At 41.9% G+C, this 26310-nt stretch overlaps 1 protein-coding gene across 1 annotated transcript in view; it reads right to left on the bottom strand.

Moving 5' to 3' along the window:
* Nucleotides 1–26310, bottom strand: part of ATM (ATM serine/threonine kinase) — a 293334-nt gene that overhangs the window by 235108 nt on the left and 31916 nt on the right. Inside the window, 4 exon segments of the mRNA XM_030202389.1 lie at nt 3302–3471; nt 7696–7934; nt 14607–14772; nt 24593–24757. Of these exon segments, the coding sequence (XP_030058249.1) occupies nt 3302–3471; nt 7696–7934; nt 14607–14772; nt 24593–24757 (740 nt within the window).

Raw genomic sequence — 26310 nt, 5'->3', positions numbered from 1 at the left:
CACTGTGTGAAGAGAGAAGCTGGAAGCGAGTCTGTTGTACGTTCTTCATTGATTGACATCGCTGCCACGTCGGAGAGTAAAGGTTAAAACACGCGGGGGGGGGGGGGGGGGGGCTGCTGATCGGGGAGCCAGAGCGGGAACCAAGGAAGGAAGGAAGGAGGGAGAGCCAGAGCTGCCTCGCAAAAACGCTGCAGCCTGCCAGATGTAGGGGGGAGGGCAGGGGAGAGGAGAGGAGAATTGTTGGCCATGTATGGATGCAGGGCAGGGAGAGAGAAGAAATCACTGGACAGGAGGGGAGAGGGCAGAGCAGGGGAGAGAATTGCTGACATGGATGGCGAGGAGGGCAGGGAAGAGAGGAGAATTGCTGGGCATAGATCGAGGGGACAGGGGAGAGAGGAAATTATCTGGAGATAGATGGAGGAGAGGGCAGGGGAGAACGGAGAGTTCCTGGACATGGATGGATGAATGGGGACAGGGGAGAGAGGAAATTTTCTGGAGATGGATGGAGGAGAGGGCAGGGGAGAACGGAGAGTTCCTGGACATGGATGGATGGATGGAGGGGAGGGCAAGGGAGAGAGGAGAATTCTGGACATGGATGGATGAATGGGGACAGGGGAGAGAGGAAATTTGCAGGATATGGGTGGGTGGATGGATGGAGGAGAGGGAAGGGGAGAATGGAGAGTTGTTGGACATGGATGGATGGAGGGGAGGGACGTCAGGAAGGAGATGCACATGGATGGAGGGGAGGGAAGAGAGGAGAAATGCTGGACATGGATGAAGTGGAGGGCAGGGAAGAGAGGAGAAATGTTGGACAAGGATGGGGGGGAAGGAAAGATAAAGGAAGGAGATGCACACGGATGGAGTGGAAGGGAGAGAGGAGAAATGCTGGACATGGATGGAGGGGAGAGAAGACAAAGGTTGTAGATGCACATGGATGGAGGGGAGGGGAGTGAGGAGAAATGCTTTATATGGATGGAGGGGAAATTGCTGAATTTAAAGGCTGGATTGGAACACTTTGAGGGCAGATGTTGAAACTGGAGAAAGGATAGGGTGGTAGACAGGACGCATAAGGACACAGAAAGATGGTGGACATGGTGAGAGAAAAAAAATATCAAATGGAAAGAAAACACTGGGACCAAAGCTAATAGAAAAACTAAATGCCAGATCTGACAGCAAAGGTAGAAAACATTTTTTATTCAAAATTTATTAATTGGAATATGTCAGCTTTTGGAAATGTACATCTGTGATATTTTGCATGTAAGTTTCAATGTTTCTAGTATTGCTGCATGCTGAGTCCGACTTCTTGTATTTTGCCTTCATATCTGTTAAGCCATGTGTTTTTCATGTGTGATCAAGATGCAGTATTCTGCTAGCATGAAGTATTTGCAGCCCTTTTTGTTTTATTTTGGTTTCACTAGGTTGTGTACTGGTGTTTTAGAGCCCGGTGTAATTATAGTGCTGCCTTTCCACACATAAAGGTTGTAGCTCGTCCTGTCCTTGGAATTAGTGCTGTTATGGTTTGGTAAGGCTACGAGTGTGTTTTGCACAAGTTTGTATATAGTGTTTTGCAGTGGAGAGATTGTGTGTTGGCCTTACTGAGGTGGCACCAAAACACCAGAAAGGGTGTACAGCGTAAATCATGACACACTACCTCTTGAAGGATCTACATATGGTCGTTAATAAAAGGAGCTCATTGTGAACACTAGCCACCCTAAAAGGGTGTTTTTTGGCTCTACACGTATCATGATATTATGATCCCTTGTTTCATATTGTTGACGGTCTGCATGTTCCGTATGGTGGTATATTGGTGTATTAGGGTCTTCCCAGTGTAATATTTATGGTACAGTAAGGTTCTGAGTGTGTTTTTGCACAAAGTTGTGCATAGTGTTTTGCAGTTGAGCGATTGTGTTTAGTATATGCTTTGAGCAACCACTTTATTCTTTGACATATGATACATATCTAATATCTAAATTTAATAAAAGGTATTAACTGTGACTTTTATTTTTACTTATTTTTTTTCTGTGTGTTGTCAAACACTTATGGAGGTAAGCTCCGCCCCTGGCCCACCCCTAACCCCGCCCCCTTTAGCCTCCCCAAACAGTTGGGCCACCGACCGCCTATGCTTGCAGCCCTCCAAGTGGTTCTCAGTCAAACTTTAGTCAGACTTTCACTGTCAGCTGCTCCCTCCAAGTTCACAGTCACTATAGTCTACGTTCAGATGAGAAATAATCAGGACTGATACTCTAATCCTTCTTTCCTTCTCCTTTCTATTTTTTTAATTTTATTTTTTAAGGTGTTTGTGCTAGAAAAGGACAGCTCCACAGGTAACAGGGAGAGGCGAAGGGAGGGAAGAAGTAAATTTGCAGGGCACTTGAGACCGGGATCTGTAGACCTTCAGAGATGACTCTGTAGACTCAAGCCACCTGCAAAGCTCAACTGGGGACCAGTTGGCCAACTGGACCAGGAGCAAATCACTCAGAACAAGAGGCTGAAAAGTGTGTCCATCCTCCTGCTGGAGATAAAGAACTGAAAATTGAGCTGAGACATATCTGTCTTAGCATTCAGTCCAGCTCCTCAGTATTTTCTATCACCACCTGCTAGTTGATGGACACAACTATCCCACAGGTTCTGGAATAATGGGAAGCTACATAATGGAAGAAACATTTTCATAATCACTTAAGGTATGTAAAACTGGTTCTGTATGTTCAGTAAGAGAAAAGATGGCACCATACAGGGCCATAATCAAGAGGTTTATGAGAGAAGAATACATTCAGGGAGTTACTATGTTACAACGCCTTTTGGGGAAAGAAAAATAATAGCAATCAAAGTGCAGGCTGGTAGGTGATAGAAATCCAGGAAATAAACCACTATTACAGAGGGAATTATTTAACAGAGAGAAGTACAGACTAAGGTGGGGTCAGGAGAGCGCACATATGCTTCTCTGCCCCAGGAGCTAAATACCAACTTATGGCTCTGGTATCCTGTAACAGAAGCTTAATTCTACTGAAGTACAACATTGCAAGAGGAAACATGAGGCAACACTAATAATATAAGAAAACTCCTTATAATAAACATTTTTACACAAGTCACAGATAACCAGGTGCAATATTTTAATTCTGACAAGCTTTAAGCTTCTTAATGCAGATGTACTAGAAAATGTAATAGTATTTTAATTTTACACCCAAATTACGTAAAACCCTGCTTCTACGAGTTAAATTATTCATGCCAACTGAATTATCCAAAATCTATTTCTGCTAACGTTGCTTTAAATAAAATTTACACCAACAACAGATACTTTTACCTGGTGACAAATATCAGAGGTTAATTCTACCAAGTTTTCTTGAACAGCAATGTGACGAGAGCCAGAAGAATATTTTCCTCTGCTACCAATCTGACTTATCTCATCCACAAGAATGTCATACAAGACTTGCAAGATCTTTTGCCATTTAACTGAATCACAGGCATATGCACCTAAAAAACACAAAATAACTGCAGTTAATATATTTCAACATTACTTACTGTATTGGAAACAGAGGGGTCAATATACAAAAGCCAGTTAACCGAGTAAGAGAGCCTCTTGTCCTGTTAACTGGCACTGAGCAGGCCCTGAAGGAATATTCAGCAGAACTCACCTGGATGATGCGCTGCTATATATCTCCTCTAACTACTAAAGCCAAAACTGTGGGTGGTCCAGGGACAGAATCAGGGTGGAGTTGGCACTTAACTGGATAAGTGCCAACATTCAGCCCTTAACCAATTAAGGGGTCCTTTTACTAAGCAGTGGTAGGGCTACTGCATGGGTGGCACATGCCAAATTGGCCCTAGATCCAGGTTAGTGCCAGTTCCGAACTTGGCACACACAATTTCCCATGGCCACGCACTGCCTGATTATCACACGAGTAGTGCACGAGCCCTTACCACCTTCTAAATAGGTGGTGGTAAGGGCTTAGGTAAGTAAATAGCCACACGCTAATTTTAATATTAGTGCACAGCCATTTTCTGCCCCATTTTTAAAAAGGCCTTTTTCCCACCACGGTAAAAAGTGTCTCAGTGCACGCCAAAACAGGCTAGTTTTTACCACGGCTTAATAAAAGAGCCCCTAAGTTAACCTGATGGGGTCCCTGCTTGGTTGTTGGTGTTACTGCCTCTATTGAAGTCATAAGCCATGAAGTGGACATGCTATAGACGTAATCTACTTAGATTTCAGCGAGGCTTTTCAGACGGTTCCCCACAGGAGGCTCTTAAATAAACTGGATGGGCTGAAGATAGGACCCAAAGTGGTGAACTGGATTAGGAACTGGTTGACGGACAGGCGCCAGAGGGTGGTGGTGAATGGAGTTCGCTCGGAGGAGGGAAAGGTGAGTAGTGGAGTGCCTCAGGGATCGGTGCTAGGGCCGATTCTGTTCAAATATATTTGTGAGTGACATTGCCGAAGGGTTAGAAGGTAAAGTTTGCTTATTTGCGGATGATACTAAGATTTGTAACACAGTGGACACCCGAGAGGGAGTGGAAAACATGAAAAAGGATCTGAAAAAGCTAGAAGAATGGTCTAAGGTTTGGCAATTAAAATTCAATGCGAAGAAATGCAAAGTGATGCACTTAGGGAGTAGAAATCCAAGAGAGGCATATGTGTTAGGCGGTGAGAGTCTGCTAGGTACGGATGGGGAGAGGGATCTTGGGGTCATAGTATCTGAGGATCTGAAGGCGATGAAACAGTGTGACAAGGAGGTGGCCGTAGCTAGAAGGTTACTAGGCTGTATAGAGAGAGGTGTGACCAGCAGAAGAAAAGAGGTGTTGATGCCCCTGTACAAGTCGTTGGTGAGGCCCCGCCTGGAGTATTGTGTTCAGTTTTGGAGGCCGTATCTTGCTAAGGATGTAAAAAGAATTGAAGCGGTGCAAAGAAAAGCTATGAGGATGGTATGGGATTTGCGTTACAAGACGTATGAGGAGAGACTTGCGGACCTGAACATGTATACCCTGGAGGAAAGAAGAAACGGGTGATATGATACAGACGTTCAAATATTTGAAAGGTATTAATCCGCAAACAAACCTTTTCCAGAGATGGGAAGGCGGTAGAACGAGAGGACATGAAATGAGATTGAAGGGGGGCAGACTCAAGAAGAATGTCAAGAAGTATTTTTTCACGGAGAGGGTGGTGGATGCTTGGAATGCCCTCCCGCGGGAGGTGGTGGAGATGAAAACGGTAACGGAATTCAAACATGCGTGGGATAAACATAAAGGAATCCTGTGCAGAAGGAAGGGATCCTCAGGAGCTTAGCCTAGAATGGGTGGCAGAGCTGGTGGTTGGGAGGCGGGGCTAGTGCTGGGCAGACTTAAACGGTCTGTGCCGGGGCTGGTGGTTGGGCAGCGGGGATAGTGCTGGGCAGACTTATACGGTCTGTGCCAGAGCTGGTGGTTGGGAGGCGGGGATAGGGCTGGACAGTCTTATACGGTTTGTGCACTGAAGAGGACAGTACAAATAAAAAAGTAGCACATATGAATTTATCTTCTTGGGCAGACTGGATGGACCGTGCAGGTCTTTTTCTGCCGTCATCTACTATGTTTAAGTGGTTAAGTGCTGGCCCTTTCAGAGGTGTACTACTTGACTAAACTAACCAATCAGAAATGTGGTAGGCTGCTGAAGTTCAACAAGTTGTGGGCACTGTTTCCGTCATGACCTGGGCACCCCTGTTGCATCAAATGCTCTAATGAATGATTACTGCCGTATAATCTGCTGAAATATTTTGACTTGTATAGACTTACTTTCAATGTTTTAGGAATCATCTCCTTCATGGTATAATTAACACTGGTGTGTGTGTGTGTGTGTGTGGGGGGGGGGGGGGGGGGGGGGTATCATTAGTATGTATTTTTGTAAATGCGCTGAAATCTTCTGTCCAGTGTGCGGCGGCGGCCAAAAAAGCAAACAGGATGCTAAAACTTATTAGGAGAGGGATGCAAAATAAGACCAAAAATATTATAATGTCTCTGTATCGCTCCATGGTGCAACCTCACCTTGAGTACTGAATTCAGTTCTGGTTGCCGTATCTCAAAAAAGATGTAGCGAAATTAGAAACAGTTCAATGAACAGCAACCAAAATGATAAAAGAGAGAATGGACCTGCTCCCATATGAGAAAAGGCTACAGAGGTTAGGGTTCTTTAGCATGGAAAAGAGATGGCTGAGGGGGGATATGTTTGATTACAAAATCCTAAGTGGTGTGGAGCAGGTGGAGTCTCATGAGTTTAGCACTTGAAGTCTCGGCAGCAATTTTCAAAAAGCGGGTAGCATGAGCTACAGAGCAGTGTCAGAAGGCAAGAAAGAGTGGGGTTCTTTCCTGCCCTAGAAAAGGCCACTAGACCATCAGGGTGTACTCAGGTAGGCCCGGAAGGGCAGTAGGGGAGCCAGCCAGCCAGCCTGCCTCAGAGTGCAGATTTTCCACAAAAATGCAGAATTCTGCGCAAATTCTATGCTCCGCAGTTGCGCAGAATTCCGGCACGGAGTAATATATTATCAAGGAGCGTGTCTTTGTGATGTATTTTAGTTAAGTCTAAAACTTAATAAAAACAAAGGGGCTGATATTCAGAACAATTTAAGTAGGCTGGAGAAGCTCTGGCCCACTTAAAATTGCCTGCCTTTCCAAAATAAATAAATAAATAAATATTCAGCAGCACTAAACCAGGCAGTGCCACTAAATATCGCCTCTGACCAATCAAAAAAAAGTGGGCCAGTCAGGGGCGGGACAGGGCACATGTTGGAGAGGAGCCAGGGCTTATGCTGGTGCCGGTGATATTCAGCTGACACCCGCATAAGCTTCAGCGGGTGAATTTAGGACAGCTCACCAAAGCATGGCCATGCTGGTTTTTTAAAGCTATTACTTTTAAATTAATAAAATATTATTTCTTTGTAAAATCTATATTGATAGCTTTCACTATTTTTTTAGGCACCCCTTATGATATGTCCAATAAACAGTAACATATCAAAAAAGAAATGAGATGAAGTAGTACTAACTTATTTCCAGCCTCTGCCAATGTTATCAGGTGTAGTGTAAAGGTTTAGGTAGTGGACTGAGAACCAGGGAATGCAGGTTCAAATCCCACTATGGCTCCTTGTGATGGGTAAGTCACTTAACCCTCCACTGTCTCAGGCACAAGACTGTCCTTTGGGGACGGGAAAATACCTACTGTACCTGCCTAACTTGCCTTGGTATGAGCTGAATTCTTGTCCTTGTCTGTAAATGCAAGACAAACATCACAACTTACTTTACGCATGTGTGTGCTTCCTAGAAGCCAGTGTTAAGAATGTCATTTATATTAAGAACAATCCATAGAAAATTAATTCATGCCATATAGGCTCAAGCCTCCCCTGAGAGGCTAGCCTCATGGTTTGAGGAGCAGTGACCTAAACTATAAAATAGCACTGCTACACAGTGATTGTTTCCAATGCATTCCCACAGAATTAACAGATTCCTGTTTGTATCTAAGAATTCAAGTATTAAGAATCAGGCAGACATAAATGTATGATGTTATTTTGCAAAGAGATAATGATCATGTATTTTATGATGATGTAAGAGTTGGAGTATTTTGTTTGTTTTTAGAATTTATGTATGTTCTTTTGTAACCCACTTAGACAAGTTTGATAATGCAGAAAATAAATATAATACATACATAAATGATTACGCAAAATATTTTTGACATGCCTCTCTCTGAAGTTTTGACTCCTTTTGGATGATGAATATGAAGCTGCAATTGGAGGAATTCTATCATTTCCTCCTTCAAGGAATCCTTGGGTCTGTAGTGGGTCCAGATATGAAGCACAATAGGCAGAATTTCTTCTCCTAGTCTACAAACACGCATGCGACAGTTTGCTGCAGACACACCCAAGAAGATATTAAGTGCAGCCAGCATTTGTTCCAGGCCTGCAGGGTTCTGTTCTTGCCTGAATGAAAAGAAAGGTCACCACTTACCTAATACCCAAAATGATCACATGCAAGACTAACACAAAGCCCATCTGAAAATTTAAGACATTTACCCATGGATTCTATATGGCATGGATTCAATAACAATGCAAGCCATTTAACAAGCTAATGAGCACTAATTAGCACTGATTAGAATTTAGGCATACAACTCGCTAAGCGTATTCTATAATGATGTATGCCAAACTTCTAAAGTGCACAGGCAAAAAGGGGCATGGTTATGGGCGTTTCGTGGGTGTTCTGAAATTTTCACACCTAGTTATAGAATATGGCCAAGTGTGCCTAAATATACATGCCGGGATTTACGCATTTTCCTTGGTGTAAATGGATGTGCATAGATTTAGGCACTGAAATATCAACTAAGCGTGTTCTATAATTGGCGCTGATTATACCATACACTTACTCGGCATTGATTTCAGTGCCGATTTTTTAGGCGCCATATACAGAATCTCCCTCTTAAAGCAAAGCAAAATTTCCCCATTCTAGTTTTTTTCTATAAATAACACCTTACTAAATAAAATCCTTAACTATAAAGGTGTAAAACGGGCTTAACAAATCCCAGGTCGCCATGGCGACTAGAAATTTGTCCCTGGTTTTTTTTTTTTTTTTTTTTTTAACTGGTCAGGAACTCACGTACTGGTTTCTGCTCCCAACTCTTTCGTAGCTACCTCTTCAGTTTATCTTTGTAAGACTGCTCACTAAAAGACAAACCAGTAAGCGCGGGGCTTTTCAGCCTCCAGCACACTTCCAATACCACAGTAACATAGTAAATGACGGCAGATAAAGACCTGAACAGTCTGCCCAACAGTCACACTTATTATCAAGTCATGATTACACAAACAATGAATGTGATATAAAATACATGACCATTGTCTCTCTTTGGCATTTCTGGAAAATAGACGGTAGAAATCTGCCCAGCCCAGACCTCACGTTCCAAATTACTGGAGTTTCCGTCGAAGCCCCCTCCAGTCCATCCTAAACCAGTTTTCCATACACAGGACCCAGACCATACAAGTTTGATGAGCACCGGCCTTAGTTCTTCACAGCCAGAGCCGCCATCTAAGTGCCACTCGACATGCAAACAAGCATAAAACCATTGAAGTTTTTTTTTTATACTATTCATTTTCTAAATTAGAAATCCTATGTATTCATCCCATGTATTTTTGAATTTCGTCACTGTTTTTTTTCCTCCACCACCTCCCTTGGGAGGCATTCCAGAAATCAACCACCCTCTCTGAGAAAAATAATTTCCTGACATTACTGCTAAGTCTAGGATGGTCTGGCTCTTTCAAAAACCCAGAGAGACGAATGTAGTTACAAAGTCTTTATTAATGGTTATCAAATGACTCGACACAGCAGCCGTGTTTCAGCGCTTTTGCGCCTGCCTCAGGAGTCTTGTAATGCTCCAAAAGGATTTAAGAGAAACAAATTTTCTTGTGTGATAAAATAATGGGATTTCAACAATCCAAATCAGTCAGAAAAGGTACTTCCAAAGCCTGCAGCGGCAAAGTCAGCAAGAAGTTTTTGAAAGCGCCAGACCATCCTACTCCTTGTTTGCTGTACTATTTTTACGTAGGTTTTGAAGGTCCCTCCACCTTCGGTGGTCATACCTCATTATTACTGCTAAGTCTACCACCGTGTAACCTCAATTCATGTCCACTAGTTTTACCACTTTCCCTTCTCTGGAAAATATTTGTTTCCGTATTAATGCCTTTCAAGTATTTAAATGTCTATCATATGTCCCCTGTCCCTTCTCTCCTCTAGGGTATACATAATCAGGTCTTCCAATCTCTTCTCATGTGTCTCTTGGTGCAAGCCCCATACCATTTTTGTCACCTTCCTATGGACCGCCTCAAGTCTTTTTACATCCTTAGCAAGATACGACCTCCAAAACTGAACACAATACTCCAGGCGGGGGTCTCACCAAATGACATGTACAGGGGCATCAACTCCTCCTTTCTTCTGTTGGTTACACCTCTCTATACAGCCTAGCATCCTTCTGGCTATGGCCACCACCTTGTCAAACTGTTTCATCGCCTTCAGATCCTCATATACTATCACCTTCATCCCTGTCTGTGCATATTAGTCTCTCACCTCCTAGAAACATATGGAGAATGAGCTGGACTGAGTGATGACCAGGTCAGGAAGAAGGTTTCAGTGTCATTCAGGAATATATTAAGGGCCTGGTTTACAAAGATTCTTTTTTCTTTGGATAAGGAAGACAAAAAAAAGCCTTAGTAAATTAGACCCTGAAGGAGCACACACAGACCTTAGAATCCCCCCCCCCCCCCCAACTCTCCATTTCAATGGAGACACTGGTGACAGGAGAAGGGGGTTGAGAGAGGTCTTAGCTGCCAGCTCGCGGGATTTAGGAGCCAGCCCAAAAGCTTATGAAAATTTGTCAAGGCCTGGCTTATGCATATTGAAGAAGCTGGAATAGATCAGCTATAGAAGAGGTTTTCATATTTTCTATGCACATTTTCCTCCTCCACTCCCTATTCTGAAAAATAACTGAATTGCAGTAACCAGCAAGCTGAGTAAACAAAGTGAATAATTTTTTCACTAATACTGCTATTTTGAAAGAAAAATAGGGGTGTAATTTGTCTGAGTTCTTTATGTACTGCCCTTAATCTTCACATTTACAATCCCTGCTTGATGATTTGCTGCTCTGCAGTATGATACTCATGATCAGCTAACATATTATAGCAAAGTGTTCCACTTCACATTAAAACCAGTTTGAAATTATACTTGACTTCAGATAGAATAACTTTATACTAGTCATTCTAGAGCCACTAATAGAAAACACTTTTACTACTTTCAATACATGTTAAAAATAAATTATTCAATTGATGTTAATATTTGAACTTTTTTCTTACATAAGACCAATAGATATTAATATTTCAACTGCATGTAATCTCGGCATAAAGCGCGGTCAGATTCACACATTCTGCAGGTTATCAATAGAAATCAAACAAAATAAAACATGGAAAAGAAAATAAGATGATACCTTTTATTGGACATAACTTAATAAATTTCTTGATTAGCTTTCGAAGGTTGCCCTTCTTCGTCGATCTGACGAAGAAGGGCAACCTTCGAAAGCTAATCAAGAAATGTATTAAGTTACGTCCAATAAAAAAGGTATCATCTTATTTTCTTTTCCATGTTTTATTTTGTTTGATTTCTATTGATAACCTTAAGAGTGGACTAACACGGCTACCACACTCCTCTACACATTCTGCAGAAAGTGACACAGATTCATATTGAGCTCCAACAGATACAGATAGATGAGTTAGACTACATGCATAGAAAAATTTGAAAAATTAAACAAAAAGTTTTTGAGTTTGGCAACTGCTCTAGCACAATGTTAGCTCAACATTTACAACAGCACCAAAGCATGAGTAAGAAAAGTGGATATGAAGAGATTTTTCAAGAGAGGATATCCTCGTAAAGTTATCAATAAGTCTTTTAAGAGAGCCGTTAATGTGAACAGGGCTTGGCTGTTTCATACAGCTCAACGTGATGATCACACCAGGGTTATGTGTGCATTGCCTCATTTTGATAGGGTGAACGAAGTCAAACGTACTATCCAAAAACATTGGTCAGTCTTATTATTGCATTCCCAACTGAAGGAACCCCCTAGATTTGCTCAAACCCACAGTTTAAATTTAAAAGAACTGTTGGGAAGATATAGGGATCATCGTGCGCCTTCCATGCAGGGGTGGGGACATCGGAAGTGTGGCAACTGTGTTTATTGTAAGTTATGTATTGAGACCATAAGAGTTGCCATACCGCATACTCAATTTAAATTGCGATCAAGCAGGTGGTTTATGGGGTTACTTGTTCATGTTACAAGTGGTACATAGGGCAAACAATGAGACTGATCAAACACAGAATTGCGCAACATTTGAGTTTGGACCGGTCGGAGGCACCATTAGTATAACAACCTATCAGATTTACGGTTTGTGGTATTGACACAGGTTGATTTGTGGAGTGGAAGGGATGTCTCTCAGGTTTTGGATCAAAAAGTGCAGCATTTAATCTATTCAAGGAAGACGGTGGAGCCAATTGGCTTAAATAAGGAAACCAACTGGTCATTACTGTGAATGCAGGGTTTAAAGATGCCTGACGTCTGGAGGGTGAGTCCTGGTTTGGTGGTGGGAGGCCTGGAGGTTGCTTGCTCATAGAAGCTCTACTCCTGTGTGGTTTGAGTAATTTTCAAGCATTATGTAAGTGATTGTTTAATTATATTCTATTTATTTGGTTAGTGTATGTGTATGATATAGTGCTCGGTTTGTGCATTTACTTTTTATGTTCTAGCTATGGCTCCCGAAGAAGCCTTGAGCAAAACATGGTACCATGCTGAGCCTGGAACCTTAGGATTTATTGTGTGTAAACTGAGCACTTGGACTGCAGATGCTGGTTTGGCATTTTCCTTATTGGATTTTTTTCACTGAACAAGAACATCTGTCAAGCTTCCAGAGACTGACCTTTATGGAACTATGTATCGCTATTTTCAGGATTTCACAATAATGGCATTAGCATCTTGATTGTTTCCTTGTGATTAGTACAGCAGTTGGTACACATTCTGGCCTTTGACAGACTGATTGGCAATTTTTTGCTTATGCCTCCAACAACCATATAGTCATTTTACATTGTTGTTTACGGGGTTTTAGTGGTTTTCAATAAACATTGTTAATTTTCATAAGTATTGTATTATGTTGTAGGCAATTTGTTATGTTGTGATTTTGAGTACTACATTTGTAGACTGTGAATCCAGTTTCAATATTTTGCATCACAAAAACATGAGAGTTCCCCAGGTGGGGATTAATGCCTCTCATGAGGTAAGAAAATACCTGAAGAGACACCTACTACTACTACTATTTAACATTTCTAAAGCGCTACCAGGGTTGCGCAGCGCTGTACAATTAACAAAGAAGGACAGTCCCTACTCAAAGGAGCTTACAATCTAAAGGACAAAAAGTGCAGTCAATCAAGATTGAGGCAGTCTAGATTTCCTGGATAGAGGTACAATGGTTAGGTGCTGAAAGCGACATTGAAGAGGTGGGCTTTGAGCAAGGATTTGAAGATGGGTAGGGAGGGGGCTTGGCGTATGGGCTCAGGGAGTTTATTCCAAGCATAGGGTAAGGCGAGGCAGAAAGGGGGGAGTGGAGTTGGGGACCCCTCCTCCAAGAAGGCATCAAGGTTCTTCTTCAGTGTCCCAGGAGCACTCCAATTCAGACATAAAAATACTCTGTAGGAAATGTCCAATCTTTTCCTGCCTTGCTCTACTCAGGATCACGCTTAGGCCAGGAGCAATGGAACGCCAAAGATTCCCAATGTGTTGGCGAAGTTTCTTTCCATGAAGCACTAGAAATATACAGTGGTAGGGTTAACATCTACTCCAAGCCCCTTCAAGGAATCTCTCGTCTCAACAACGTCAATTCTGCAAATAAGCACACTATCCTCTTCAAACTTCTTCATGAGCAGCTCCTCAAAAGCCACCATCAACAATGGTATAGACATGACAGTAGGAGTGGCCACATCCTCTTGTGTCACCTGGTGTGTATCAGAACCAAGGTTTCGGTGTAAACTCTCCAATGTCACAGAGGATGAGCAGCCTCCACATCAAGTATGTTTCAAGAACACCGATATCCTTAGCGCTATCGGTGCCATGCTTTGATGAGGGGCAATATCAAGGTATCTGAGCCTCCATCAGACATCCAGCATCATGCTCCCTAATCCTTCATCTTCTTTGAGTGAGAATCGGATGGTGACAGTGCCTGATGGCCTCTATCGACGCTTGATGGCCAAGGTGATGAAAACATTCTTGATTTCGAAGTATCCCCAAGTGTCTGGTGAAGCTATAGGATCCACAAAGACCAGCGCCACCGAAGCTGAAGTCAATGAACCGGATTTGTCATTAAAAAGCTTTTCTTGCTGCTTCACTCTTTCACAAATCCCCCTCTGATAAGACAATAAAAGGAATCATGGTTGGATCCCAGACACTGTAATTAATATGGTCCTGTTACCAGGAACCCCTTTTGAAGTCACTAGAGGTGTATGAAAAAATAGCCACAGTGAACTCAAACAACTTGATTGTTGAAATATACTTAGGAACCAGAGACCTAAAAAGCCGGAATCAAACTAACAAGAAAGACAAACTTAAAGATTGCGGGTAAAACCTATCTAGGCAGCTAAATGGGGGGGGGGGGGGGGGGGGGGGGAAATAAACCCACAGAAAGTGACAGGACTTACATGTAGAAAGAATAGTTTTTAATAAAAAATAGCAATGAGACAACCAAGACAAAAACACACATCCATTTGGCTCTGCAGAGAACTAAGGACTGAAGGGTGGGTCCTGAGTAAAAGTGGCAGGTGGGAACAGGGGCACATGCATCATGGAACATTCTCAAATGCTCTGGAAAATGATGGAGAAAGGTTCCTGTGTGGGCTCCGTTGGATGACATCACCCATGAGTGAGGATTCAGTCATCCTGATTGTCTTTAGAGAAAGTTTTTCACAATATACAGAATATCCATAAATGCTGAAATGCTTTCTACTATGAAGAACAAAGTGACTGAAAAATGCAAATATTAGCTGGAATGTTCTTGCATACAATGAAAGAAAGGAATTACCTGACATGATGCATTGCTTTTGAAAATAAATCAAAAAGTTTGGAACTCAGACAATCCATCTGCAAACAGATTCCCCTGACCAAAGTATGAATAATTCTGGCCAATAGAACTCTGTTGATATCATTGGAAGGCTGAAGATACAACTTGAAGTACAAAGTCAGCATATCTGTGAAAACAATATATTAGACATTGTTTTACAGCCATCAGTAGCAAGGATATAATTAATAATCTTCCACAAATATTCCTGAGCCTCATTTTGGGAGTTGGCAGTACTGCTGTGTCTTGCAGAAAGTACATTTTAAATTTAAATACACATACTATGTACATCCCAATTTGGAACAATCCAAAATTCAAAATTAACAATTGTTGCATAAATTGGAATACTTGGAAAAAAGCTGGTATATGGACTCTCAATGATGTTATAAAAGATAATTCTTGGCTACTTTTTGCCCAAATAAGTATAAAATATGGTCTTAAAAGTTCTCAATACTATAAATGGGTTCAACTCAAACACTGTGTAACTAACTCCGTAGATATAAAAAAATTAACTACTGATTACCCTTCTTGTTGGCAACTTTGCAAGTCTTTTATGACTTCCAAAAAAGTCGCATCTAAATGGTACAAAATACTACAGTTAGCTAAATTCAAAGACCCTACTAATACCATGCAATCATGGGAATGCGATCTAAATGCCCAACTAGATGAAAAAACTTGGGAAAAATTTTGGTTTAAAATTACTCATACCACCAAATCAGCGTCCATTTCACAATCTATGTTCTACTTAGCACACAGAGCCCTATGGACTCCTGCTAAACTCGCCAAATTGAACACAATAAAACCAAAAAACAGTGCGAATAAATGCTGGACCTGTGAAAAAGATGTTGGAAATCTTAAACATATCATCTATTCTTGCCCATATATTCAAGAATATTGGAATTCTGTATGAGACACAATATCTTCCACCTTGAATATTCAAGATGTTTTATCATATAATATAGTTATATGTTGTTGGGGGGGGGTCTCTGGCTGTACCATAATTATACAATGTGGATCACTAATGTTACAACCATCAATAGACAAATTTCAAGCACAATTACTGGATTTAATGTTACATCAAGCCCTTAGAACACTTTTCTTTTGTTGGAAAGATCTTGACAAAGTAACTTATTTATCATGGTGGAATTCTGTGTGTATTTTAGCTAAATATGAATATGCTGCGGCTGAAAAACATAACTCACTTGTTAAGTACAACAAAATATGGTCTCCTTTACTAAACTCACTACGTAATAACCTTTGTCAGAATTGAAATTATGTATTACTCCTGTGACTTATGATCTGTTATTGAAATAATCCCTGACTTGCCCTAACTTGAACATGTATGCTGATGCTTGTTACTGTTAACCTGTTAAGCTGGCTAATTGCTTTAGTTTAGCCATTTGTTATCATTTATAAAACACAATAAAAATATTGGAACTAAAAAAAAATTTAAATCTAGAGGCCAATATTCAAAGGGTTTATGCTCCTATCTCTTAAAGATAGGCTCCTAAATTGATCTCTTTGAAACCTTACTAGGAATGAGTTGATAAATTTAGACTCAAAGTTATACTAAATTCCTAAACATAGGAGCCAAAAAATAGATGACAGAGATACAGTAGATTTAGGGAAGGAAAAAACGTTAGGCACTTACTAGTTTTTCAGCCCTAGACACCTAAATTAGACTCACATATCTAGGCAAATGAACGGTAAACTTTCAGCAGGACACTTAAGGCTCCTATAAAACAGGGGTCAAATATAGGAACTTAACTTAGGAGCTCTTTCTGTATACAGATATAAATTGCTGGAGAAATTATTCCATAAAGAGAAGATTTTTGCAAAAGGTCTCTGCTGTTAGTTGGTGAGAGGGAACTACCATATTGTTTGAACTAGAATTAACTAAAGCATACAAATAATAAAAGGGAAACAATAAAGGGTTACAATGTCACACTTATGGCACTGGGAACCATCAAAACCATCTGTTCAAAAACTGCTATAACCCCCTGTCACAAAATGCCTAGCCACCCACCTGGGGTTACCCCGCGGTCACTTAGAGGGTTTATCGCCAGCAAAGCTAAGGTCTGCCTCCGCTTGCACTCTACACTAGCACCCTCCACCCACCGACTGGGTGACAACCGCCTCTGGGAAAGTCTTCCGCTCTCAAATTATCCCCAGTGATTTCTAGGTTACTGGAGCCACACTCTCCAGTAATCCCACAGTTACCAGAAAGCACTCAAAGACCCAACACGCAAACCAGTCCAGACAGGCAGGGCAAACAAACAAATGTGTTTATTCTCAGAACTTGAACAGTGAACAGAAAATGTGCAATCAACAAACAGTAATAAGTAACTGAAGAAATGGATCAATTATAACACTAACTAAACATTTGTTTACTTTCTAAAAAGTACCTGGGAAGATCAGGACATATAATTCACCGAGCTTCAGCAAAGACATCTGTCTCTCTTTTCTCCCTTGGCTAAGATTGGAGCAAAAGCCAGTACTTACAGGATAATTTCAAACTCCAGGCCAATCAAAGTCCAAAATAACAACATTCAAAACAGTTGGTTACATCACTACAGGCATTTCCTTTATCTGTGTTAACTAAAGAAGGGACAGCTCAGTTCTTTGTAACAGCTTAAAACATGCACCACCTACTGGCCAAGCTAGAGAAATGCACTTCAAGAATCAATAAAGGCAATTCTACAGGCTTAAAACGCAGTGTTCTGTCACACCACAACAAAATACTTTATATATACCGGTATGTTACTACTTTCGTCCTCCTGCAGTTTTCAACCTCTCCTCCTACCGCAGTCTCACAGCTTCTCATCCTTTGAAGTTCACTCCATCCGTCTATTCTACCCGCTGCCACTCAGAGTTGCAGTCATCTACCGCTCCCCTGATAAGGCCCTATCTTCCTTCCTTACCGACTTCGATGCCTGGCTCTCCGTTTTTCTTGAGCCCTCATCCCCATCCCTCATTCTCGGAGACTTTAACATACACGTTGATGACCAATCCGACCCTCACGCTTCTCAGTTCTTCACTCTAGCATCCTCCTTCAACCTCCAGCTATGCTCCACCACCCCTACTCACCGAGACGGCCATTGTCTTGACCTCGTTCTCTCCTCTACCTGCTCACCCTCCAATTTCTGCGCCTCAGCTCTTCCTCCTTCTGACCATCACCTGATCACCTTCACACTTCATCACCCTCCCCCGCAGTCCCGCCCAACACTAACCACTACTTCCCAGGCTGTCGGCCCTCCCACCTTATCCTCCATTATCTCTAATCTCCTCCCTTCCATCATGTCCTCCGAGTCTGTCGACAAGGCTGTCTCCGCTTACAATGCCACTCTCTCCTCTGCTCTGGACACCCTTGCACCATCTATCTCCCATCCCACAAGATGTACTAATCCTCAGCCCTGGCTGACCCCTTGCATCCGTTACCTTCGCTCCTGCGCCCGATCTGCTGAACGCCTGTGGAGGAAATCTCGTACCCATTCAGATTTCCTTCATTACAAATTCATGCTATCCTCCTTCCAGTCCTCCCTATTCCTTGCCAAACAGGACTATTACACCCAATTGACCAATTCTCTCAGCGCCAACCCTCGTCGTCTCTTCGCCACCCTTAACTCCCTCCTCAAAGTGCCCTCCGCTCCCACCCCCTCTCACTCTCAAGGTGCAAAAGATCAACCTTGAGTTCACTACCAAGGCACTGCTTCCTCTTCACCCTTCAACCCTCTCCCTCAACCAACCAACCCAGGCCTCTTTCTCCTCCTTTCCTGATATCACCGAGGAGGAAACCGCCCGCCTTCTTTCCTCCTCGAAATGCACCACTTGTTCCTCTGATCCTATCCCCACCAACTTACTTAACACCATCTCTCATACTGTCACCCCCTCCATCTGTCATATCCTCAACCTCTCTCACTTCACTGCAACTGTTCCTGACACCTTCAAGCACGCCGTAGTCACACCTCTCCTCAAAAAAACATCACTTGACCCTACCAGTCCCTCCAACTACAGCCCCATCTCCCTTCTACCCTTCCTCTCCAAAATACTTGAGCGTGCTGTTCACAGCCGCTGCCTTGATTTTCTCTCCTCTCATGCCACCCTCGATCTGCTTCAATCCGGTTTTCGCCCTCTACACTCGACAGAAACGGCACTCTCTAAAGTCTGTAATGACCTGTTCCTTGCCAAATCCAGAGGCCACTACTCCATCCTCATTCTCCTTGATCTATCCGCCGCTTTTGATACTGTCAATCATGATTTACTTCTTGCCACACTGTCCTCATTTGGGTTCCAAGGTTCTGTCCTCTCCTGGTTCTCCTCCTATCTCTCCCACCGCACCTTCAGAGTACACTCTCATGGATCTTCCTCCACCCCCATCCCGCTCTCTGTTGGAGTTCCCCAGGGATCTGTCCTTGGACCCCTTCTTTTTTCAATCTACACCTCTTCCCTGGGCTCACTGATCTCATCTCATGGTTTCCAGTATCATCTTTATGCTGATGACACCCAGCTATATCTCTCCACACCAGACATCACCACGGAGACCCAGGCCAAGGTATCGGCCTGCTTATCCGACACTGCTGCATGGATGTCCAACCGCCACCTGAAGCTGAACATGTCCAAGACCGAGCTCCTAGTCTTTCCACCAAAACCCACTTCTCCTCTTCCTCCACTCTCTATCTCAGTTGATGGCACCCTCATCCTCCCCGTTTCATCTGCCCACAACCTCGGAGTCATCTTCGACTCCTCCCTCTCCTTCTCTGCGCATATCCAGCAGATAGCCAAGACCTGCCGCTTCTTTCTCTTTAACATCAGCAAAATTCGCCCTTTCCTCTCTAAGCACACCACCCGTACTCTCGTCCACGCTCTCATTACCTCTCGCCTTGACTACTGCAACCTACTCCTTACTGGCCTCCCACTTAGCCATCTATCCCCCCTTCAATCTGTTCAGAACTCTGCTGCACGTCTTATATTCCGCCTGAACCGATATACTCATAATCACCCCTCTTCTCAGGTCACTTCACTGGCTTCCAATCAGATACCGCATACAGTTCAAGCTACAGTTCTTACCTACAAATGCACTCAGTCTGCAGCCCCTCATTACCTCTCTACCCTCATTTCCCCTTACGTTCCCGCCCGTAACCTCCGCTCACAGGACAAATCCCTCCTCTCAGTACCCTTCCCCACCACCGCCAACTCCAGGCTCCGCCCATTCTGCCTCACCTCACCCTATGCTTTGAATAAACTTCCTGAGCCATTACGCCAAGCCCCCTCCCTACCCATCTTCAAATCCTTGCTCAAAGCCCACCTCTTCAATGTTGCTTTCGGCACCTAACCTTTATACCTTTCAGGAAATCTAGACTGCCCCTATTTGACTGACTGTACATTTGTCCTTTAGATTGTAAGCTCCTTTGAGCAGGGACTGTCCTTCTATGTTAAATTGTACAGTGCTGCGTAACCCTAGTAGCGCTTTAGAAATGTCAAGTAGTAGTAGTAGTAGTGGTATGTTATAGTATGTATGGATATCAGAGCTCAGTTACCCTAATCCTGAAGGAATGCAAAGACAGGACCTGCCACTGCTGGAAAATTTGTCTTAAAACTTGGGGAAAAGGAAGATTGTGGGCTAAACTGAAATTCTATGTGTCTATTAAGTACTAAGTTAGTATTTAAAAGCTTGTTGTTGTGTGATTCGCACTTAACTTCCCCCCCTGTTCAATCTTTAATTTATAGGCTCTTAAGACTTTTCAAATCTTGTTCTATGGAGGGGCTGTTTTTATTTTGCAATCCCAGCTACAGTCTGCAAGGGATCGGAGTTACCATGGCTGGTAGATTTAGTGCTGGGTGATAAGAAACCGCACAAATTTGAAATAAGAGGGGACTATGTCTAAGTGCACTTAGAAAATAAAATGTTTGCTTCCACTGCTATCAGTACTCAGTGCATGACAGTGCAAGTGCTACTGCGGTGAAACTGAATCAAAAGGTGCAACAAATAAAAGAAAAATTATGAATGCTCTAGAGAAAACAATGTATTCGTTCTAAATTGTGCACTTTAAGCGAATACTGGAGGATTCTCATGTAATGGATATCTATGGGCAGAGCGAGCAGAACTAAAATCTCCTGATTGTGACAATATTCATGAGTACTCTGCCTTTAATGAAAAAAATAGTAAATCTACACACACGTTACCACAGACCACCACCGACATCGAAAAATTCACTGAATGCCTGGACTCAAGCCTCGGTGAATACCCAGCAGACCGAATCTTGGCAAACTTCGCTCGCCTCACCCCTGAAACAGTCCTACAATTCGACATGTCTAGTGCGTTCGACATGGTCAACCATAAAATACTACTAAACATACTAGAATACTTCAGGATTAATGGAAGTGTACTTAGTTGGATCAAGGGCTTCCTAACCACTAGAACATATCAAGTGAAATCAAATTCGAACATATCATCAGCATGGAAGAGTGTGGAGTACCCCAAAGATCACCACTATCACCGATCCTCTTCAACCAAATGATGACCCCACTAGCCAAATCCTTATCCAACCAAGGCCTTAACCCTTACATATACGCAGACAATGTCATGATATACATCCCCTACAAACATGACCTAACAGAAATCACCAACAAAATCAATCTCAGCCTGCAAATCATGAACTCATGAGGAGAATGAACCAGGAAATCAAAGTGACATCCAAAGGATTTTATTAGAGATATCGTATATAAGAAAGTTGCCCAACACAGGCCGTGTTTCGCCCACAGAGGGCTGCGTCAGGGGCTAAAATATATCCTCCCGAAAAGAACAACTAAAATGTATCATCCCTAAAGGAACAATTGCAATACTCATATAAGGACCAGAAAGAGTAGAAGAAGAAAAAACCAGTGCAGACGGCAAGTCTTATTATGTGCTCAAATCACAAAGCAGTACTCCATTACAGAAGCTGGAAAAAAATCATATACTCATGGGCAGATACATTTCAACTAAAACTCAACACAGACAAAACACACTGTCTCATCCTCTCATCCCAATACAACACGAACAAACCCAGCAACATAAACAACCCAGATTACACCCTCTCTATTTCAGACAGCCTAAAAATTCTCGGACTTACAATCAACCGAAATCTCACGCTAGAAAGCCAAGCGAAAACTACAACAAAGAAAATGTTCCACTCAATGTGGAAAATCAAACGATTAAAACCTTTCTTCCCAAGGGAAATATTCAGCAACTTGGTACAATCAATGGTACTAAGCCACCTAGACTACTGTCATGGAATCTATGCGGGATGCAAAGAACAAATCATAAAGAAACTCCAAACTGCTCAAAACACCGCAGCCAGACTTATATTTGGAAAAACGAGATTCGAAAGTGTCAAACCCCTACATGAAGAACTGCACTGGCTCCCAATCAAAGAACGTGTTGCATTCAAAATCTGCACTCTGGTTCATAAAATCATCTACGGCGAGGCCCCAGGATACATGACAGACCTCATAGACTTACCAACCAGAAATGCAACAAGATCAACACGCACATACCTGAATCTCCACCGCCCAAGCTGCAAAGGACTTAAATATAAATCAACCTACGCATCCAGCTTCTCCTATATAAGCACGCAACTATGGAACGCATTACCAAACACCATGAAAACAACGCACGACCTATCAAACTTCCGGAAATCACTAAAAACTAACTTGTTCAAAAAGGCATACCCTAATGATTCAACTTAAATGCCTCGACCCTGCAACACAATGAAACTAATACTTGGCCTGGGCATAACTTAACTCTTCCCCTTGATTTCCTAGAGTATCTGTCACACATTTTACCACAATAATTGGTGATCGCCGTAAGCCACATTGAGCCTGCAAATAGGTGGGAAAATGTGGGATACAAATGCAACAAATCAATAAATAAATAAACCTGTCAGATATTCCCAGTTAAGCTGAAATAATCTGTTCAGAACTGAATGTCTGCAGTGTCATGCTTATCTGTGTGTCTTCAGTGTGGTCTGTTAGCTGTTAAGCGTTTTGTGGCCTGAGAGAGTTGAAGTACAGCCAATCTTCAGGAAAGGAAGTAATAAAATTCTGTAGTGGAGATGCGCCCTATGCTGTATTTAAATAATTAGAATTTTAAGAAAAAGAGTAAGAAAGAATGTTAACATATTTAAGTACCTCTCTACCAGCAAGAATGTTGAAATATAACTTTGCCATACTTTGCAAATAAATTCAGCTAAGTGAACTGAAGGAGGAAAGAAAGGAAAAAGTTTTTATGTCATGTCAGTTCTAAGCTATTTGATTTATGAGAATTGCAAATTCCTAATCCTTCACAGCACAATAGTATGCACAGAGTACATACGTATTACCATACTGGGACAGACCAAGGGTCCATCAAGCTCAGAATCCTGTTTCCAACAGTGGCCAATCCAGGTCACAAATACCTGGCAAGATCTCGAAAATGTTCAATACATTTTATGCTGCTTATCCCAGAAATAAGCAGTGGATTTTCCCCAATTTAATAATTGTCTATGGACTTTTCCTTTAGGATGCCATCCAGACCTCTTTTAAACCCCGCTAACTGCCTTTACCACATTCTCTGGCAATGAATTCCAGAGTTTAATTACTTGTTGAGTGAAGAAACATTTTCTCCGATTCGTATTAAATTTACTACTTTTTAGCTTCCTCACATGCCCCCTAGTCCTAGTCCACCCAACCCCTCCCCAGGTTGTACCTTAAAGGAGGCAGAAGTGATGTCCACTCGCTCCTGCCTCCAACACCACATTCTTAAAAAATAGCAGCATCCAGCCCTTCTGCCATACAAAGGAATTTTTCCCTTATTTAGCAGTTGGGTGGAGAAAAACACTTGCAGGTTTTCGTGCATGCACTGCTCATTTCAGTTCCTGCCATAGCATAGCATCTCTATTGGGTTTAAGTCAGGACTTTGACTAGGCCAATTCAAAACTTTAATTTTGTTTCTCCTCAGTCAATCAGATGTAGACTTGCTTTTGTGTTTTGGATCACTGTCTTGCTGCAGAACCTAATTATGCTTCAGCTTCAGCTCACAGACAGAGGAGCAGACAATCTCCTTAAGAATCTTCTGGAACAGTGCATGGTTCCTTCAACAGTGACAAGTTTTCCAGGTCCTGAGGCAGCAGAGCATCCCCCGTACCACCATATTTGACTGTTGGTATGATGCTCTTACAGTGGAATGCTCTGTTGTCCCAAGTTCCACTTTTGAATCATCTGTCCATAAAACAATATCCCATAAAACTTGGGGATCATCTAGGTGTGTCTTTACAAATTTGAGATAATCATTGTTACTGCTGGACAGCAGCGGTTTCCACATTGCTACTCTCCCATGAATCCCATTTTTCTCCAGTCTCTTTCTTATTGTTGGACACTGACCATAGCTAAGGCTAGAGGCTTGCAGTTCTTTGGATGTTCTTCTGGGCGAGTTGTCGCTGCTCTCTTGGGAGTAATTTTGGCAGGCAGGCCAATCCTGGGAAGATTCACCACTGCTCAATGTTTTCTCCATATATTTAGATTTAACAGGGCTGGCTGAAATCAAGCCTAGCTGTGTTCAATCAGTTGAATCTAATTGTCAATTAAATTTGGTCAATTGGTTGACTGAATAACTAAGGGGGCTATTATTTTTTCACATGAGTGTCCGATAATTTTTTCCTTAAATAAATTACATAATGTAAAAATTGTGTTGTGTTTACAGGTCGGATATCAATGTGACAGATATGCAATAATAGGGCAAATCAGAAGGCGGTGTTAAAAGCTTTTTCACGTCACTGTATATGTGTGTGTGTGTGTGTGTGTACATCTATCTATATTCAGAGAAAGAGAGAGAGATTCTCCCAGTGTGTGTGTTATGTCTCTCCCTCTACATATATGCATACCATATACATGCATTTCTACAAAACATGGTATTAGAACAAATATTAACATACCTTCCCACTGCCCCTGTGATATTTCACACCAATATTTCCGAACAGACAGGATGTCTTTTAGTAGTATGCTGCTATAATCTGCTTCACAAGAAGCAGAAATCATTGAATCTTTTATAGTGCCCATCACATGATTCAGAAGGTCTTGCAGTTTTAACCGAGGGGCTCCTATGTTGAAAGTAGACAATGATAAAAACCTATGCTTCTGATAAAGCAAACACACTCCTTGATCATTTATCAACAAGCCATTATTACACATTTATATAAGCATGAGATAGGCTTTGACCTACTTTGACTAAGCTTCACCATCACATAGGAGGCAAGGCATGCTGGCTGATCAAAATGTGTTAACGCAATGCATTAAAACCCACACTAGCTTATTAACACAGTTTAATATAAGTCTCAAATGTACATCTCACCAAGGACAAGTCAAATCATGTGACCTATATATTAAAAAAAAAAAACCCAAGGAATAACCATTATTTCAATTGTGCAAAACACACTTCAAAGGACTTAAAAATATGAAAAAAAAATCCTACAATACGTTCATATACGAGTGTGTGTGTGTGATTTAAATAAATTTTACCTTAATTCTCAAATATACTAATAAATATGAAAGGGACTTCTTAGAAACAATGTGGGTCCTAAAAGCAGGAAGCAGAGAGGCTCTACATGCTTAAAGAGGCCTTAGAACCTTCATATTTTTAGAACCCAGAGTGTTTCTATGGAGTCCTTCTCATACCTGTTGGTATATTTAAAGCTCAATGCGGCTTACATATTATATACAGGAACTTATTTGTACCTGGGGCAATGGAGGGTTAAGTGACTTGCCCAGAGTCACAAGGAGCTGCCTGTGCCTGCAGTGGGAATCAAACCCAGCTCCCCAGGACCAAAGTCCACCACTCTAACCACTAGGCCACTCCTCCACTCCAATAGATACAGGCAGGCAGAGAGTTATGGATATAGTACGCACACATATATATGTACATGGAAACATAAAAGTTTTATAAATATGATCTTTGTTCATCTTTTTTTCTGCTCTTTTGAAGACAATTGCAGAAACGGTTATTTCTTGTACTTTATAAACAGGTCACTTTATTATTGAAATGTTCGTGGCGTGATGTACATTTATGGGGAACTATAAACTTGAAAGCCAAACTTTACGCTTAGCGTGCAAAGTTGCATGCACAAGTTACACAATAAGATCACTTGTGCACGTAACTTATATGTAATAAGCTGATAATTGATATTAACTAGCAATAACTAGCACTAAGTAGTGTTAACTGGCATGAATTAGCAGCTACATGTGCAACTGACCTTAATCGATATTCCATTACATGTGTGCACAAAATCTATAGCATGCACCATCCATTATCCTTTTGGAGGTTTCTTAAAACAAAGCTATGTAAGGGGCATCTCTCTTCCTCTATGGCCCACATTTGTACTGAACCTGCCTTCCAAGCTGGACAAGGAAGAACCAATTTGCAATATTGGGCATGGGCTGGATTGCTTAGGTTTAGAGACTTATTAGATGTGAATGATGTTCTCACATTTTCCAAATTACAAGAGAAGTTTGTTATTCCCAATAAAGATTTCTTCACTTACTTGCAGGTTAAACAATATATTTCACAGCAGGGCTGGCTGCGGGATGACCCCCACACTGAGCCATCTGAGAATTTATGGACATGCTTGGGTAAATTCAGAGGGTCATTTCTATTCTT

Source organism: Microcaecilia unicolor, chromosome 4, assembly GCF_901765095.1.
Source record: "Microcaecilia unicolor chromosome 4, aMicUni1.1, whole genome shotgun sequence".
NCBI classification, from domain to species: Eukaryota; Metazoa; Chordata; class Amphibia; order Gymnophiona; family Siphonopidae; genus Microcaecilia; species Microcaecilia unicolor.
This window is presented reverse-complemented; position numbering and strand designations above follow the sequence as displayed.